The sequence below is a fragment of the Rhynchophorus ferrugineus genome, unplaced genomic scaffold, assembly GCF_030347505.1.
Source record: "Rhynchophorus ferrugineus isolate W39M unplaced genomic scaffold, kcgeb_rfMv2 rfM2, whole genome shotgun sequence".
NCBI lineage: Eukaryota > Metazoa > Arthropoda > Insecta > Coleoptera > Curculionidae > Rhynchophorus > Rhynchophorus ferrugineus.
In genome coordinates, this window is record NW_027472581.1 from 47,954,274 (window position 1) to 47,974,892 (window position 20,619).

Sequence of the window (20,619 nt, forward strand, 5' to 3'; positions counted from 1 at the left end):
TTTAAAAATTATATGCAGGCCATCGAAATAAAAAGCAAATTCTTATTATTTTATTTGTATTTCATATTAGAGTAATTTTTCAAAATAATTTTTCTAATAATGTAAATAATAAGTTAAATTAATAATACTACTTCTTTATTAAAATTAATATTACTTCTCATATTTATCACAGAATCAATGTTAATAATTAAACAATGTTAAACACGGTTATTAAAAATGTATCTAAATATGTCTCTTAAAACAAAATGACAAAAATATATTGATGCAGATTTAAGGTTAAGTGTTATAAATACTTTAAAAGTACAAAAAGGAATAAAAACACAGTAAAAATAAAATTATGTTTATTAACGCTTACCTTTAACTTACAGTATTTGGTAAAAAATATATAATAAAAAAATACGAATCATAATAACTACAAAAAATATTATATTAAAAAGCAAATTAATTTCAAATTAATTGCACTACAATGTTGAAATATATAGAATTATTCAAAATTATATTATTGTTACATATAAACTAATCTCTAAATTGAGTATAAAAATCGCATATAATAGCTATACTTATAACTCTCTGTAAGTAATATAAATGTAATTATATATCTTATTATTCCTTATAACGCCTTCCATTTCAATTTCGACCAATGGTTATTTTTTATAAAATATAATTAAATATAAAAACAGACAATTATTTTTATTATATTATTTTCTAGAGTTATCTTTAACTATATGCTTCATATAAACTAGCCCGTTTTCTTCTTCGTCCTCCATGTTGTGGGCTTCACCCATTGACCGACGTCCATAATTCACTGTAATGCTTTAACTCCTAATGGGAATCAATGCCCATCTTCAAATTTAAAAACTGTCATTTTAGAAATTAACCTAAGCATCAGTAATGGCATCTTTTTGTCATATTGCTGTAGTTATATAAATTTCAAAGAAATAAGAAAAATACTTTTTTTAATCCTCATTGCTAGTTTAAACAAGCTTCCTTATGTACTTAAACTCATATATAACTAGTTAACTTTGGCCTTTATCTCGATACAGTATTTATTATTAGTTTCTGTTGTTAATATAGCTACATATAACTTCCATTTCCATGGTATTGTAACTGTAAATTTTCTTTATTCATTTAGAACCGAAAGGTATTCTCAGTTATTATTTACAGTCGATTAACAATGCAAAAAACTTTGTTTAATTTTGTATCAAATTAAAAAATTAATATTTCCTTAGTATTTATAATACTAACCGACAATCGACAATTTCTAGCCCACTATATTACAGATATATTTCTTGAAAATGTTTAGTTAACTTATGTATCATACTCGTCCTTTAATAAAATTATATTTGCATGGAGCAAAAATATGTAAAGTTTCAACATTAAAACAAATGATAATTTCGTTTTTGAAATCTATTAAATTTTCTTTTGAATATTGTTAAAATTATTATTACGGATTTCATTCAACCAACATCGCCTCACGAATAATCTCGTAAAAGAAGGCTATACTGAGCAATAAGACATTGGTATAAAACAGATATGGAGGCTGAGTATATTGGAAAAAAACTACAGCTTCAATATCGTTATTTTGTAATAAAACCTTAATAATATTCTTCTTATACTAATCTTATATTTCAAATGACCAACTTTGAAATCTAGTATCCAATTTGAGTCACTTTCGACATCGCTGGAACATATTCTTAATTAAACCATAACCAACCGTTTGATCAACACAATATATAAGGCCAAACATTACTAATACAAAAATGACACCCATAACAATATTAAAGATTTCTGACTCTCGTTGTTTCACACATAATATGTTATCGAGATGATCATTAGATGTAGAATGCCTTCCCAATGCAAATTCAATGCCAAACTTTTTAAAGTCATTCAAAATTCTTTCTAAAATTGAACACGAAAACTTGTTCAAGTTTAAATCGATTGTAAAACTCTCGTTCGTAAAACGCTCCTTCAGACCTTCGACGTCAATGAACCCAACACTGTTGTTTGATAGATTCAACATAATTATTCGAGGAAATTCGTAATCGCCAATTGAAAAAATTATGATGTAATTTGAAGCAAGATTTAATATTTCCAAAGAACCTAAATTTCTTATAAAATTTGTGGAAAGAACCGTAAACTGATTGTAACTCAAATCTAGTTCTCTGAGGTTCAAAAGATCACTAAAAGGTATTTTATTCTTAATCATTTCAATATTATTATGAGATAAGATTAATTTTCTTAAGTTAGTTAAAGAAGAAAAAGCATTTTCCCCTATATCGCAAATTTCGTTATAGGATAGATCCAATACTTCCAAGTTCACTAAATGATAAAATGTGGAATTGTGTAAACATTCAATTTTATTTCCACTTAAATTTAGGAATTTCAAATTAGTCATATCTTGAAAAACATCGTAATGTATAGTTTTGATATTATTCCCGCTAAGATCCAGTTCAGTCAAACACGACAAATATAAGAAAGCCTTTCGATCCAGGGACGTAATATTTTTCTGACTTAAACTCAATTTGATGGTATAATAACCGAGTTTTGTCAGTTCTGTAATTGTTTGAGATTCGAACTGGCCATTTTTGGCGTCTCCATTAGTCGTATTACCGATTGGTTTTATTTTTGAACACGCAACGCATGATGCTAAATCCTCAGCTCTATTAACAACCAAGAACGCAAACAAACACAAAATTAATTTTCGGTCCATCTGAAACAAGAATAAATTTTATTAAAATAAAAGTAAATCAAAACTACTGTAATGGAACAGTTATTATAAAGAAGGGTTACCTGAAATAACAAGCACTAAAGAAAAATTGTTTATTATCTACATAAATTAACTTATATGTGCGTAGAACATGAACAGAAATAATAAATAAAAATTAGATCTAACTAATGTAAAATTATATTATTTAGCTGCTTCTCTTCTGCTCGAAAAAAAGTATTAACAAACGATAACAATAAATCTACATCCACCTTGAAGATTTTCTCCGACAATAACAATAGACACTTGTGTAGCGACCCAGTATTTCTACAGGTCTGATGACAGTATTATAGCTATGAAATGGCATCAGGTTCAATACTAATTTTAATATTTTACTAAATAATTGCTCTGGCGGAGAAACGTTTGTACTTCTTGGGAAATAGTTCACTTCACTGTTGGATTGTGAGCAAAACAACTATCAATTGTCGCATCCAGATTGTCCATAAAATCAATTTGTAAGAATTGCTGACCTGAATCGGATAGTAGTAAGGGCGCTCGTAGTAAGTGATAAATTTGTCCTTGTATCTGAAATTGTTTATGATGTTCTTAAATTATTTCTAATACAAATTTTAATACATAAAAAAGCTTTGAACAGAAAATAAAAAAACAACATTTGAAAATAACTACCTATATTTGAAGAAGTGACTAGAATAATTTCCCATCCTAGAAATAAATGAAACATAACCTAGTAGATTGACCGCTTTATTATAATGCCTTACAATATTAATAAATGATCGTCATGTTCAGCTCGTTCCTGAATCACAGAAGTATTACGTCTGCAGAATCTTTTCTTTTAACTGTGTCGTGTCGTGTGTGATGTGTTTGATGTGCCTGAACTCGTTGTAGTCTAAGTCTATTATCTTTATTTTCAGTAACTCTCACGAAACTGTGACATGCCATGAATCATCATCATGGATACGGTTAGCTCATCGCACATTTTATATACTTCGACGACTTAACTCTTCTCTTTGTAATTGTAAATAATAAAAGCAAAGGAAGTACTAGTGCAGTAAATCCGTGACTAAATAATAACAAACGTAAAATAAATTTACAAAGTATACTTTGCCATAGTCACTACCTGTATTTGACTATATTTTCATTTGATCTTCACGTTATTGAATCTAATAAAAAATACCTAAATTTTTATGAAATATAAATCGTGTTAAAACATCAAGTGTTTATTAATTTGTTTTATTCTAATCGCAATTTGATAATATTAGCCGGTAATCTTCAGTATTCAATATTTTTCATCACAAAATAAATTTTCAGGCCCAGCCATAACAATATTTGACAATCATCAACAATATCAACCTTTTGGGACAGGTACACTTTTCAAGGGAACATAAAATGTTTACAATTTTTCTTTAATTATCTCATATAAACTTTCCTTGGACTAGTACAACATATTTTGGATTGTACGTATATATGTATCCAACCATCCATTTTACAAAGTTTATTTAAATTTAAATAACAAAAACTTACTTAAGTCATATCATAGACCCTTAGGCTGACGCTCTAGAGTATTAGTTGACAGTGTCACGACTTTCTATAGAAGAGCCTGAGTCATAATAACTTTCTGACCATTCTCTTAGCCAATATCAATCGCTTAAAATTGTCGACTTAATTCACAATTCAATTTACTAGACAAACAATATCATTCTGAAATTATTTGTTCAAAATATATTCTCCCCAAATTTCGCGTTATATAAAAAAAGACAAATTGTATTTTAAGGAAAGGTATTTATATTCGTGAATGTAAAACTATGGATAAATAACACATAAAAAAGTAGGTAATAGATAATATGTTAATGGTAATTTAGGGTAAAATGATGTGGCTCGGTGAATGGAGGTAAAACGAAATAAAACAGTGGTGTTTACATAATGTGACCGTTATTTATTGGCAATATAAAAAAAAATGTGAAAATACCAAATAATAAAACGGATGGCAGCGGAGTTACCTGAAGACGAGGCTTGGGCAGTCGATGGTGGCACGTATTAACCAAACGAGGGTTGAGCACTGAATGACCGAAATACCCTTCAATAATATCCCAGATAAACGTCTCGGGGTTGCCGCCAGCTATTCGTTGTCGGGTTCCAGTTGGCACCCCGCCCGTGTTCAACATCTGGGATTATATTTCTGGATATTTTGTAGACCGTTATTCCACGATGTAAAACTCGACATGCTCAAGGTCGCTACAGTAATAATTATTGGTAATAATTAATATATTACTTAAAGTTAATATAAAATTTAAATGCAAACCAACTCATTATTCTCTACCTCGTATTAGAGTTTTTATAACAATTATTTGGAGTAATTTCAAATTTAATCAACAATATTATTTATACATTTTGGAGTGACGGTTTATATATGATGCGTGGTTAAATAACGCTACACTTACAGAATATTCATTCTCATAATTAGCATTTTTATAACAAATTATCGACTTCTCGATATATTTTTTCGTATGGTCGTTCATTCCATCCATTTTATTATTTTATTATAATTTTATTATCTATTACCAAGCCAACTGTCTATGTATCATATGCTGCACACTACGCAAAGAATGAAGACGATAGTTTATCGATAAGTACGGCATATTTAACAATTCTGTTGAAACCCATTGTTTATGGTTGCCAAAGCCAAATGTCAATATCTAAGACGAGCTTCAAATACAAAACTACAAATCTCAAACAGTAAATGGGCAGCAAATTAGGTAGATTTCATTCTTTCTTCATTAATACATTAAGACCATTATCTGCACCCAAAAATGACGGACAACCATCAGTACACACTGAGGTATGGCATATTTTTGGACAAATTCTTTCTGATTATCCTTAAAATCACACATTTTTGAATGGCCTTTCATGATTATGACTGCTAAGAAGGATTCTTCTGTGATTTCCTCCATAGTGCATTACCGCACAAAAAGTGAGCACTAAGATACAGAAGATATATCCATACTAGAATCATATGCAAAGCAAAAATATTTGCAACTTTTAAATATGTCTATTGCCGCCTCAAACATGTTTTTTCGACAAATCTTGAAATCTGCTTTAACTGGTTTATTCAGTAAGTGTATGTTTGTTTACTTCCGATATTATTTAAGAAATGTTGAAATTAAGTTTCGGAAACAGTTAATATACACTCCTTTATTAGTTCAGCGTCTGTGAAAGGTTTCATACATTTTGCAAAAATGTTACACACTTGATAAGATGTTTTTGTAACAGCCTAATTTTGTCCCACTTCTAAGGCTTAGAAGTTATCAGAAAAAATTGTGCAAAAACAAATTTAAGTAGCTGTCAATTTTATAAAAGAGAACAATGTCCTTACCTTATTCGATCCAAGTTGTGTGAACTTCTCCATTTTTACCGTGACCGCAAATACATATATACCGATGGCTCCAAATCTCGCAGCGGGATTGGCAGTGAATTTGTGGTAAACAAACTGGCATTCAGTGTCCACCTCTCTGGATAGGGAGCAGTATTGACTGGTGAACTTCGCGATATCCAAAGCTTTATCCTACATCACAATACAATTCTTCAAAGAATAGCTAATCGATAGCTAACGATAATCGATAGCGAACAGAAATTCAACCATCCCCTGGTCGCCGACTCACTGTGAATCATCTGTACCCTTTATCTGAATGAGATCAGGACAAATTTACTGTGGATCCCTTCTCACGTTGGTATACTTGGAAATGAGCGCACGGATAGTGCGGCTAAATCGGCAGCCTCCTCTCCCCTGCCCATCGCAAATATTTATATTCATACTGACTTTATCCCATTCGTTTCTTGTTTCACAAAGAACAAGGTACAACGTTGTTGGGCCCAGGAGATCAACCACAACAGGCTCTTTGAGGTTAAAGCTGATTTTTTTCTCCTCTCTTCGCGTGGTTTTTCTTTGTCATGTCGTCAAATTTGAAACGACTGAGATTGAGCCACTGTCGTTTCCCGCACGGTTATTTCAAGACCGCCTGCTCACGGTGAGTTTAGCCACCATGCTTTTATTTCAGTCTACCACATACTGAACGAGTGTCCACGGCACGCCCAGATTAGAACTAAATATGGACTGCAAAATTTTAGAAATGTCTTAACAAGAGAAAATACAGATAGACTCCTCGGATTTCTAAGAGAAATCGATGTTCTCGATAGAATCTAGCCTCTGCTAATTTAAGTGTTATGACCAAATAGCTATTACCACTTCATTATGGTTGCGTTTCTAGTCCTGTATCCGTCAAAATCCAAAAGCGACAAAAAAAGAGAAAAAAAAAACAAATTCAAGTAGCATATTCGAGAAAACAAGCTGATGCTACACTAAAAAAGCAAAAAAAAACATGTAGGCATGTATTCGAGGTGGGTAGACTAATAAAAAATAATTAAAACACAAATCATATTTGAAAATATATGTATTGATGGATTTGACATAAATATTCCGTCTAAACTGATTTGACATCTAATCGTTATTTTAATAAACAAAACGGTTCTATTAAAACATAAATGACATTAAGAAATAAAACGGCGAATAAAAACACTTTTTACAATAAATAAAGTTATTTCTGTTATAACTAAACAATAGTCATTGATATTATTATATCTGCTGCAACTTTACAAATTACAAGTGTGTTTATATTTCGCGACAAAACAAGTTATAATCATATATGACAAAACAAATATTACAATTTTGTTATATGTGTAAACAAATATCGCTTCCAATTAGACCAAAAAATTCTTCTAGAGTATTCTTGGAGAATTGTCAATATATACCACATTTAACAAAAATAATTATTTGCTTCAATAGAACAGTGCTTGATTATGAATGCTAATTCACGGGTCATTCAAAAATTAAATAAAACACCAGGGTTACTTTGTTGTGTGTTAAGATTTCCGCAAATTATTATTGAAACGTATACATAACATATCACATAAAATATTTTTGGGTTACAATGGGACGTGTCCAAGCGGTCCTTCCACAAGTTCAATAGGTTCTTCACTTGATTCTACACGCCTTTTTGTGCACATACTCTTCATATATCCATAATTTAATAAATAATCCACAACTATCAAAATGTCATAGAGCAAAGAGATAGAAACAACAATGCTTAATGCAGTAAGCATATGCTTATGCCGCGATGAATCTTTCCGGTACGTTTCATAAATCATTTCGTAATCTTTCGTTGGAGGTCTTGGGCTAGTCTTCCTTTTCATATACTTTATATGTAGATTTCCATAATACTCATTCAGGCTCTCTTTGGGGGGATGAGCTAGAAGTACGTCACACAGAATATTCTGGCGTTGAAATGTATCGTTGAATGTACGTCCAGGTGCAACATGTATCATATAATATCTTAAATCTTCCAGAAGCTTTTCTAAGTAGTCACAGGGGAAAGCGTTATCGTTTATATCAACAGTCAAGTGATCATTTGGAAAGGCTCGTTTTAAATCCTTAGCAGTAATTGACTTCATAAACTGATTCTCTGACAGATTCAGAATTCGTAAATTGTAAAGTGGTATTGTCATACTTTCAGCCATGAATAAAATAGCCGAATTACCGGAAAGATCCCAACCTTCTAATTGATCCAAGAATCTATATTTGTCTGGCTTGATGACCAAGAAGGAATTGTAGGACATATCCAAATATTCCAAACGTGTCTGGTGCTCCAAAGTATGTCGACCGCCAAAAAAACTCATTTGGTTATACCTAACCGAGAGCCATCTTAAACGAAACGCCATGTGAAAGGCGAAATCTTCCACTCGTATAATTTGGTTATGGGTTAAATCTAGAACTTCTAAATTCGGTAAAAATTTAAAAACGAAATTATCTAAATGGAGAATATTGTTGAAAGACATATTTAGATAAGCCAAGTACGTAAGATCAAGGAAATGTTTCGAGGTGATGTGTATTATTTCGTTGCGAGACAAGTCCAATGATGCAAGACATATCAACGATTTGAAAGCACCTTCCTCAAATACCTTTATAGTTTTATCGTTCAGATTCAGTTCCACAATGTCCCTGGACGAATTACTGACGAATGCCTCTGTAGATATGTTACTTATATATTGCTGTTTAAAATATATCGTAAGCCCCTGGTAGTTTCTCCTGTTTAATTTATAATGCAATGGTTTCGATTTGAAATCTGTTACAGTGTTTAGTAACATTATTTTGGGATTAATTTCAGACGGACACTCATCGTACTCGTAACCAGCTCTAATAGATTTCAAATTGTTAAACAAACAAAGTAGGAAAACATAGCCAATAATCATCTGAAAATAAAAATACAAAGTTTGATTCAAGTAACTAATAGTATGCTAAAAGGCCATCGAATCGAAAGTATTTAAAAATCATAATTTTGACTTGGACCTATTGTACAAAATACATTTTGCCAAAAAATCATATTGAACTAAGTGATAAATTATGAAAACAACAAGTATAAAAATATCGATATTTGGCAAAAAATATATACTTTTCTAAATATTTTAAAGAGTACTGATATTTTTATGGACTTTTAATATTAAGTTTTATTAAAGGTTTATTAAAAATTATATTTAATTTATTCTGAAACAATATCGAAAGATATCGACTAAAAAATATCGATATACCGATAGTTTTTCTGCATCCCCAGTTTCTAAGATGTCAAATGAATAAGATGGTTACTTGATTGTTCATTTTTGTTTTATAAATTCATGCTTCCAAACTTAAATGACGATATTTAGATAAAGTCGATTAACCGTAAGCTTTCATTTACAATACATTTAAGATTTCGAGATACTTTAAAAATGACAATAACTGAAAAAAAGAAACAACACCGTAAACAAGTTAAAGACAGATGACTTTAGAGCTTAAAAACATACACATACATTTCTGATAACTCAATTAATTTCTGAGCAATATATTAACGGGTTACGAATTCGAGTTTTAAAATTATCGTGTGTAATAATATACGGCAATTTGAAAATTTTCAAAAAGTTTTAAAACAAAATATAACTTTTGTATTATTTTTCCTCAAAATTCCATTTCGGGTAGATAAAAAACACACACCAATCAAATTAAAATTATGTGTACTTTAAATGTATTTAAATTAACTTCATATAATAACCGGTCACTAAATAAATTTTCGGTCTGGAAAATAAATTAATTAGAACTGATCAATTTTCATAACTCATGTCGAAAACATTCAAAAAATATATTCTTATAGTAACTTATATCAAATAATAATATATATATATATATATATATATATATATATATATATATATATATATATATATATATATATATATATATATATATATATACTGTTTTCTGTTCACAAATTTGGTAATCAGTTTGTCATTAAAATTATCTATTTCGAAGATAAACTGTTTTTCAATAGATAGCATGGATCGCAAGAGGTGTTAAACTTCATCGCTGCTCCATCACAGTTTTGTGCGATAAGTTTGTTGCAAATGCGCAATATCTAATTGAGCCATAATATTAGTTGACCCTAGAAATGCAAATTCCAAACAATGGATGAGGATGGATTTTAAAGTTTTCATATCTTTTATAATTTTCAAACTTAAGTGCTAAATCGGCGACCCTTACGTCCACCAAGTCTTATCGCCAACACAAAGTAAGCAGGGAAAACACTACAACGCATTTTTTTGTTGTGTAACTTTCCATCTACTTGCGCCCTATTTCTCAATAATACCTCGTAATTTTTCTTCGCAAGAATATTTAAAAAATGTCTTCACATGAATTAAATGAAGTGAAGTGAAGACCACTTCCATAGTCATAGATATCAACATAGTTGTTATTAACTAGTGGAAAGTAGTGTAAAATTCCAATAGACATAACCGATATTATATACGGGCGGGATCAAATGCAGCGAAATATCTACTTAAATATCGGCCTTGTTTTACACCCTTTAGACACATATAGGGGTAGCGGAATGCCGCACGAATGTGTCAAACAGCACGGTTGTGTGGCCCAGATAAATAATAGCGATGGCGTGTGTATAGTGCTATGTACCGACGGAAGGACATTCCACTGGTCCACGTTACTTCCGTAGCTGGCACTTGAATTGCAATTTTTTATCGTTTATTACAAGTACGATCTACTTTTTGGTAAGTAATAGAAAACATTTTAGAATTTTAGTGCGATTACCTCCACAATCAGCGAACACAACAGTAACTGGTAATCAGTAATCACAAAAACATGGTAATTATCTAATAAAATCGGATTAATCGAATCGGTTTAATAAAAATGCATTTTTTATATTTAGGTCGACAGTGATAAAGTTAGAAAGTGCAAAAATCCGCCATCCGCTGTGCTTGTTTTGATAAATTTGTAAGCTTAATATGTATATTATATTAGAAAGAAAATTAACCCTAATGAAAGAGTGTAAAAAGTTACAATATGTTTTAAATAATTCATTACAACCGATGTATGGTTCTTCATGCTGGAAACAGAAATGGTTTTATTTCTGGAGCAAACTTATTTTTTTCGTCCAACTACAAGGGTTACTACAATGGAGAAATGAATCATAACATGTTTTTGTTCTGGATGTAAAAACAATTGTTAAAAAACTTAAAGGAGCCATCAGTTATTGTTATGGTCCATCCACCCCACTGCTGAATAAGATCAAATGATAACAAGTGTATCCCCAAAAGCTGCAGTGAAGGAGTAGATTGCAAAACACGAATTAAGTTTTAAAAATACCGGACCATACTAAACAGTGAATTATTTGAAACTGTTACTCCCTAACTATAAATGAAATGTTTGTTTTATTTTTGTATTTTTTAGAAATAAGGACACAAAACATACACAGTAGAAGAGATTGTTGAGCAATATGGCCACAATGTATTACGTATTCTTGCCTATCATTGCATATTCAATCCAATCGAGTAATATGGGGTGTGGCAAAGAATTATCATAAGGGACATGCAGGTCGAGAAGGACATACAAGCAAGAACTGTTTGGATATGTGAAAAGAAGCACTGTCTATAATAACATCTTCATTTTTGGTTCGACGAAACTCCATTAGACACACATCAAAAAATTGAAACTCCATCAGACCCACAGAAAAGGAAATTGAAGACAAATGATGAAATCGTGAATATGTTTTAGATTGGAAACTAACAGATTAGTCATTGACTTAAATAGTAATCCAGAAAGTGATAGTGATTGAAATTTTCGAGATATGTGATTTTGATGAAACGCTGACCATTACCCAAAAAAGGTGATGAGAGTGGAAATAGTTAAAGGTGTGTATATAATTAATAGACGATAACCGTAGAAAATCATATAATAAAATATGAAATGTGTGGATAGATATGTATATAAATGTTCAGAATTATATCATTCATACATTCATTCATCATATCAGATTATTAGGTTAGAATATATAAGGAGAGGATGATACTAACAGTAGAAGAACCAAACGTAAAAAGGTAAATAATCCCTTCAATGAAAATAAATTAATTTTTTGGATACAAAATTGATAATTAGGTGAACTAGATACCCAGGATAAAAATAAATGATTTGAATGTTTTCATTTTAAGTTTTTTAAAAAGTCATTTTAGTCAGGGAGACGTTTTGGTTCATAAAACAAAACAAGCGCCTTTTCCACTGAAAACTTTTGTTTATTGCAAAAAATTATATATTTTTAAGAAGTAAGAATAATGTGTGAAATACAGGTTAGGGATGGTGCTTATTTTATCTCATTGAACTATCTAGTAGGCTATATAGAAAAGGAGGATAATTGAAAGAAATAAATCAACATAAAAATGTTTAATTTTAAATATACAATTATAACAAGTTTAATAAAAATATTTTAAAATTAAATATGTTTAGTTGAAAATTATATTGTGATAATATAGATAATAGGTGTGGCGCTAAAATTAAGTGCGATTAAAATTGAATTAAAATTATTAATTAAGTCATGAAAAACATCTATTCTAACAAAAAACATATAGTGCTTTACAGTCAGTAACAATTATTATCCCAAAACATACCAAACTACGTTGTTCTTAGGTATAATAACAATGCCACTGTGTAATATTAAAATTAGATATTCACTAAATATCTAACAATATTCGATGTCCAGATATACTCCGATAAATTGCTCCTATATAACAATTTTAAAATAATATTTAAGACTTAAATATATTTTGTTTGAAAGCAATTTCATAACGGAATGCAAAATGTTGGGCTCATGAATGAAATTCGTTACAATTCAAAAAGTTCTATAGGTAGGCCAATTTGCGGAGGCTGACGAACAATATGATGCTCACTTCTGACACATAACGTTTTTAAGTATCCATACTTGGACAAGTAATCAGTAGTAATTAAAATGTTATACAAAACCAGTAGACAGTTAGCCACAATCAAGAATATCATCATGTGTTTGTGATGAACATGGTCTGCTTTATATAGCTTCAAAATTTGGTAATACTCTTTATTTGGTATTTTCTTGTTCTGTCTCAGTCTTTCCCTTATTTTATCAACTAGATCCCCGTAATAGTTGTCAACGCGCTCAGAATAATCACTAACATTAACAAGGTCACAACGAATATGTTCGCGATTCGGAATAGAATCATCTAAATTTCGTCCAGGCGCATATGATATGTTATAGCGATGAAAGTCCTTCAATATTTTCTCTAAATAGGAGCAGTAAAAAAGATTATTGTTAATATCAATAGTTAGTTGATTGTTTGGAAAAAATTGCTTGAGCCTATCGGTATTAAATACAAAATTAAAGCCATTATTGGAGAGATCCAAAACACGCAAGTTAAAGAATGGTTGTATTGGCCCCCTATCGTCCAATTTCACCGCATTATTACTTGAGAGATTCCACGTTTCTAAACTCTCTAATATAGTAAAATGATTAATAGTAATATAAAGGAAAGCGTTCAGTGTCATGTCTAAATGCTTTAAGTTCGTCAGATATCTAAAATGGTAATAATTGCCAAGAACTTTCAACCTATTTTTACGCACAGATAACCATTCCAATTTAGTGAGCATGAAAAATGCGCTCCTATTTATTTGATAAATGCTGTTATAAGATAAATTCAGCACTCTTAAATTACCCATTAACTTAAAGATAAAGTCGTTCACAAAATAGATATTATTGTGCGCTAAGTTTAAACTAATTAAATTATCTAAACCTTGAAATTGTCTTTGTTTGATAAACGTAATGCCATTAGAACTTAAATCCAAATGCTGAAGACATGTTAACGAACGAAAACAGCCGTTTTGGATTTCCCAAATTTGTTTGTTGTTTAAATTTAGTTCAATAATGTCCTGCGATATATTACTGTAAATCATGCTATCGTTAATATAGTTGAAATGTCTGCTCTTAAAACTTATAGAGTATGACTGAAATTTCGTAGAATTCGAATCATTAGTTACTCTCTGCATTGACCTCAAATCCTTCAGAGTATCCAGTATCAAAGATTTAGCATTACTTTCCAAGAGACAGATGTTCGCTGACATGTCCTGGGCAATGCTAATTCTTGACGTATGATACAAACATAATATCCAAATATAGTGGAATATCATCTGAAAAGAACACAAATGATAATTACTGTGGAAAAAGACCACCTTCGCCAAGCATCAACTTGGACCTATTAAATAGTGAATCTTCATATATTTCTAACTTAACAATAAAAAACAGAGAATTTATTGAAGCATTACAACTACATAAATATCCTAATCAGTCAAATATCTTAGTTTTAATAGACTCTGTTCACGGCTTAAAATTTAATAATATAAAATAAAAATATTTTTGTGCTCCTTTATAATTCTGAAAGGATCAAAGTCAAGATTTCCGAACACCAGATCAAACGTGACGTAAAGCATTAAAAAGAGTAGATTTTAGACTTGCAATTTCCAACAAGGAGAAATAATTCTACGGTATAGAAATGTGTAGTGTTGTTGATGCCGTTTGAGTCGTATTCTTCGTTGTATATGAAGCGTGCAACTAGTTGGATATAAATTATCACGAGGTCCGTTAACTGGTGAGGAGGTGATTTCATACCATTGATAAATTGATAACTACTAAACTGAGCGAAGAACTTGATGAAAAAAGGCCACATTTTGCACAGTTATTCCGCGCGTAGTATATTCACCCTTTTACTGACCCTACATATTTACCCTACATATTTACCCTATATATTTACCATTGACTACCACTCGTGATTGTGAAGCAGAACGAAATTGGTTCGCTGTCAAACCGACATCGTATCGCTATGTAGCAACAACACTCGTTAACTTATGTAAAATTTTGGTGTAGGCAATCCAATAAAAGACAATTTGCCCAGGCAGTAAATATGCTTTATTACTACTATTACAATCACTTTAGTAAATATCTTGAGCAAAAATATTAGAAAAATGGAAATCTTATGGCATGAGATCGGATAGTAGAATTAGTTTTAGGTTATGCACTTCACTTTCATAAGTAACACTCTTTGAAAATACGATCAACTTCATTACGGAGATATAGTTCGGAGCTCGACCAGGACACTCAACACTATTTTAGAAACTGTTGAATGATAGCTACATTGAGCTATATAGGCTGTTTTCATTAAATTCAGATTGCAATTGGTCTAGATGGAGTTAGCAATATTTACTAGTGGACATATTCTACTATGCAAGGTAAAATTTATGACACTTCATCAGACGCGCGAACATATATCCATAGTTTTCAACAGTTATATTTTTTATGTTTTGTTGCTGTTACTGGTCTGTTATGTACAAAATATAACTGAAAACGTGAATGAGCGTTATCAAAACCATAAGATATATATAAAAATACAGCCGGGTAACATACATCTAGCCTTTAAGCCTTCTGTATTTTTTTTAGTAGTCTATATAATTGGACGTTTATTACAAAATCCCAACTCATGCTCTGCAATAACATGATATTTCCACTTTGCATTAGGCATATTTATGTACAAGTTCTCAAAAACTTTAGAAATTATAGGTAATAAGCTTACAAGCAAGCCGATAGAAGTAGCTACGAAAATAAATTTTTTGATTTCATATTAAAAAAATCGTGAAATCAGTTTTACCTTAACGCAAGAATCCGACCGAAAAAGCGTCCTTTAGCTGCTTCTGGACCAAATATTTTTAAACTTAACTTAAAATTATTATCAAGGTTTTGTAAATCAAAAAATAATATTTCGTAAACTTGTGAAAGTTTAAACAATCTTAATGCTTTTTAAAGGAATAATGTTCAGATATAAGATTTAGCAACATGCTCGCAAATTTTTTAAATTGTTGTGGAATATTGAGGATTTTAATATTCGCGAAAAGCTTGTTGAAGCTATTACCGACACAGATCGAAATGAAGCATATATAAACGGAACACACATTTTACATGAATTTGAACAACAATTTCTGTAATGACGTCGTCTGTATTATAAAAACTCAATCTATCTGAGTAAATTATGATAAATAATTTCACTCATTCATTACCAAGCATTACTATTACATTACGTATATTATTAACAATACTAATTTATGTATCTCCATCTGAGGGACCTAATTATCTAAATAAAATTAAAAATAATTAATGATCACTTACGATCCTGAATGCGCCAGTAGCAGTTAAAAAATCTTTTTAATATTTCTATACAGTCTAAATTTGCTTAAAGCAACTAGATATTTAAAATATTCCGTTAAGTAAATAAGATTTAACTATAAGATATTTCCGCCTTTATAAAAAAGGGAGCAGTCACATTTATGTTACTTAACCCTTTGTATTTAATAATTCGGAATTCATCCTTTTAGCTTTAACACCGCTTTTTTGTTACTATCAACAAAATGTTTAATGACACTATTTTATAAGCATACACAAGTATGGACAAGCAACAAGTGCGAAGTGTTAATTCTGTAACGATTTTCAAATTACAGTAATTCCTCGTTACCCATGGGCTTACGTTCCGATAAGACGGCAGTGGTTGGCGAAAGATCCATACATATAGTTATATTAATGACTTTATTTGTTTTTTTTTAATTGTTTTAATTCAAGATTAACTTATTTTCTCTATTTATTAATGAAGAAAAACTATGTACAAACGTACGTAAATATAAAAATTATTTTTACATATATTTTAGTTGCCGATAAATACATAAAATAACAAAAAACACCTATAGTACGCAATTTACAAAGCTATATGTAATTAGAAAATACAAATATAGGATGTAGTTGATTTTCCAGTCAATTATTGAGAACTATCATCTTCATGATTTGATTCATTATATGTATTGCTTTTCAAAATAGTATTCTTTTTATATGAGTTTATGGTCATTAGCAGCTAAAACTTCTACATCTGCTAATTGAAGATCTCCAAAATATCCATGTATTTGATGCATAACTTGTAAAATGTTAGTTATTTCGGCATCTTTGTCCGGCAATGCCGAGATATCGATAACAACTTCCGGCACTAGGTTTTCCAGCATACATTATACATGATGGTCTTAAGTCAATCACTGCATCTTTAATAATGGTTATGCGATGTAATATTAAACTGTTTCCAACTTCAGGTAACAGTCAAAAAAGGATCTGCTTCCATACATTGTAAGGTGCGATTAAAAGTGCGCCTTAGATACTATTCTTTAAATGCTGCTATTATACCCTGATGTAATGGTTTCAGAAGCGAAGTTGTGTTGGGAGGTAAACATTGTATTTTCACATTGCAGTCAATTAAATTTAAGGTCACTGGGCTCATTGTCAATATGCAGAAGTACCTTAAATGGTAATAACTTTTGAGCAATACTGTTTAGCACTAGGCACAAAATAATTAGTAAACCAGTCTGTAAATAGAGTCATCATAACCCAAGCATTCGGATTTGCTTTCCAAAACATTGGCATCCTGTTCTTATAATTATTTTTCAAAGGCCATGGATTTAATGTTTTGCAAACAAGCATTGGCTTCACCATAAAAATTCCTAAAGCGTAACAACAAAACAAGAGTTAATCGGTATTTAGTTAACACAAACCTGAAAAGCGGAACTGCGGACAAACGAAACCGCGTGTAACGAGGGATTACTGTCTTTTTTGTAAATCATATAAAAACTAACGAGGACAAACACTTAACCAACGTTGAAGTTTCACGTAATCATACTAGGCTAGGGAGGCTGAAAAAATATTTTTGAATAAAATATCGATGTTATTGACCGATATATCCATAATTTAGTTAGCCGATATTTTTGACAATTTTTAAAAAAATATTAAGGATATTTAAAATATTTTAAAACATTTTAATTATTTCTAATATACCTCTACAATTACAACAGCTTACTGTTGATACTTAATTTTAAATATTTATTAAATATAATGCTGATTTTAAAAATATTCAGAGAATATCGATATATTCTTGTATTTTTTACATATATCAAATATTTACGTCCTTGAGTTAAATATTCGCATCCAGTTGCTAAGTAAATACTCCATTCCCGAAGTATATAGGAATTGAAATAATAATCACTAGATTTATTCGCGGGGGAGATTTTTATTAAAATATTAATTAGGTTCTAGATTGATAACAAATTACATCATATGAATGTCATTGAGCAATGGTAACAGTCGTAATATTTTCAACGTTTAATAACAATTGAAAAACTACTAAAAATGAGCATGTGTGAATATTAAAATTATAACTCCTAATTTCATAAACGAGATATAAAAATATTTAATAAATAAAACTTATTTCTCTCAACCTATACCGATGTATAGTTGAGAAATATACCACAGTATTCCGTGTGCATTTAACTGATAATTTTGTCAGTTAATTAAAATATCAGTAGTTTTATTAACGCCATTTCAATATGCACTGAAATAATTAATTAAAAACCATACTATTTAGAATATAAACTAAACTCCGTCATTTCACACAAGCAGCTTTCACCAGTAGATGTTTCGTATGGCACTGTACAATTCAAAAATATTACATGGAAAAATATGCACAAAACCAATCAGCAATAAAATTGGGTATTCAGAAGATGGTATAAATTATATTTGCTTGATACGCTACGTTACATTTTACTATAATCAAATTGTAAATGTTAACAGTTAACCTGAACATGCCAACATCTGTATTGCCTGTATTAGTTCCGCGCTTTTTTTCATGAATTGTTATCTAATAAAAAATATATTTTAACAAAAAGTTAGTGCTGTAATGGGGAATATGGAGCATCACCTTCTGTAGGAGCTGCATAGTATTGACGTCTAATACAGATCGTTTTGAGAAACTTATAATCCAACAGATAATCAACAGCTATTAATATATCATATAAAATCGCCAGAGAAACGATGGTTGCCAGAGCTGCCACTGTTCGTTTGTGCCTTATCAAATCCTGGCGGTACGTTTGCAAAACATACTCGTAATCTGAAGTTTTTGGCTTCTTGGTCGTCGTACCAAATAACTTGATCAATTCATTATAATCAAGTTTATCCTCTTTTACGGTATTATTAAGCGAGTCGCATAGAATGCGCTCACGATGGTGAGTTGCAGCATATGCGCGACCACGGGCATATTTAACCTTATACATATGGAGGTCCTTCAGTACGCCTTCCAGTTCGTGGCAGTAAAAGTAGTTATTATTAATATCGATTAAGAGTTGCTCGTTTGGAAAATATTTTCGCAAATGCCTCACATCGAAATTGCTAATAAAACTGTTCGACGATAAGTTTAACGACTCTACACGATGAAATTCGGTCTTCAACTGATAAAATGAAAGAGCCGCGATTTCATTACCTGCAAGGTCTAGGGTTTCCAAACTTTCCAAATCGGAAAACTTGAAGAAATCGATTAAGGCAAACGAATTGAACGACATATCTAAATGTTTTAAATTAGACAAGTGGCCGAAACATCGAGGGTTGAGTCGTGTCATCTTATTTTTGTTCAAGGCGAGTGTCTTTAACTTCCAAAGCATGTTAAACGCGAATTCCTCGATGGTGGTAATATCATTATAGGACAAATCTAAAATTTCCAGATTCGGTAAAAATTTAAAAGTGAAATGATATAAAGCGAAAATATTATTTCGAGACAAGTTTAAACTATATAAATTAATAAGACCCACAAATTGGTCTCTTTTTATGTATATAATTTCGTTATGACTAAGATCGAGATGTCGAAGACATGACAACGATACAAACGCCAACTCTTGAATAGTTCTTATAGCCTTATTTCTCAGAATAATTTCTACAAGGTAATGAGAATTATTGGTGACGAAGGTGCTCGGAGGTATAGTGGTCATGTACTCCTGTTTGAATTTCAACGCGTTTCCACGGTAACCTTTAGCGTTCCGATTGAACTCAAAATATTTTAATTTTAATTCCGCCAAATTTCTAACTAGTATGTATTGCGGATAGGTATTTGTTGGGCATGATACAGAATCAGCTACGCCTACTTGGAAAGTACTGAGTAAGTACAATAGCCCAACGATGATAGAAGAATAGCAAAACTTCATCTGAAAAGAAAACATCCTTTGTGAATTAAAAAGCCTCCTCTAAAAAGCAACATAACATATTAATAAATATTTTCTACAAAAACCCAAGAAAAGTAAAAACAATAACAAGAGAAAATATGGACTGAAGTGAAAATATAATAATGCAAAATCATGCATTACAATTCACTATATATTTACAAATCCATAATATAAGCTAAAAATAACTGACTAAGATTAAAATTTAAAAAACAATCTGTATATTAATTGACTTAGAGAAAATTTTGCCTCGCTTTTTGAGGAAAACGGCAGGACCTGGAGGCGTGAAGTTTGGCACGGCTAAAACTTATATAGAGAAAGATTTTGTAGACCTCAATTTATTTTGTAATATACGCTACAAGTAAATAAATTCCAATAGAACGAAGTA

At 30.7% G+C, this 20,619-nt stretch overlaps 2 protein-coding genes across 6 annotated transcripts in view; both read right to left on the reverse strand.

Moving 5' to 3' along the window:
• Positions 1 to 20,619, reverse strand: part of IP3K1 (inositol-trisphosphate 3-kinase-like protein) — a 375,891-nt gene that overhangs the window by 307,034 nt on the left and 48,238 nt on the right. The window contains exon 3 of one of the 3 annotated variants that reach the window (XM_076395751.1): positions 327 to 2,710. The exons of the other annotated variants lie outside the window; for them this stretch is intronic. Coding sequence (XP_076251866.1) covers positions 1,667 to 2,710 — 1,044 coding nt within the window. The 3' untranslated portion in view covers positions 327 to 1,666. Of the gene's footprint in view, positions 1 to 326; positions 2,711 to 20,619 lie in introns of those variants that run through there. 3 annotated transcript variants of the gene reach the window in all.
• Positions 7,636 to 20,619, reverse strand: part of LOC143191058 (uncharacterized) — a 41,463-nt gene continuing 28,479 nt past the window's right edge. The window contains exon 3 of one of the 3 annotated variants that reach the window (XM_076395743.1): positions 7,636 to 9,025. In XM_076395743.1, coding sequence (XP_076251858.1) covers positions 7,703 to 9,025 — 1,323 coding nt within the window. In that variant the 3' untranslated portion in view covers positions 7,636 to 7,702. Of the gene's footprint in view, positions 9,026 to 12,578; positions 14,301 to 18,236; positions 20,217 to 20,619 lie in introns of those variants that run through there. The other 2 variants (XM_076395742.1, XM_076395744.1) reach the window with 2 other exon arrangements.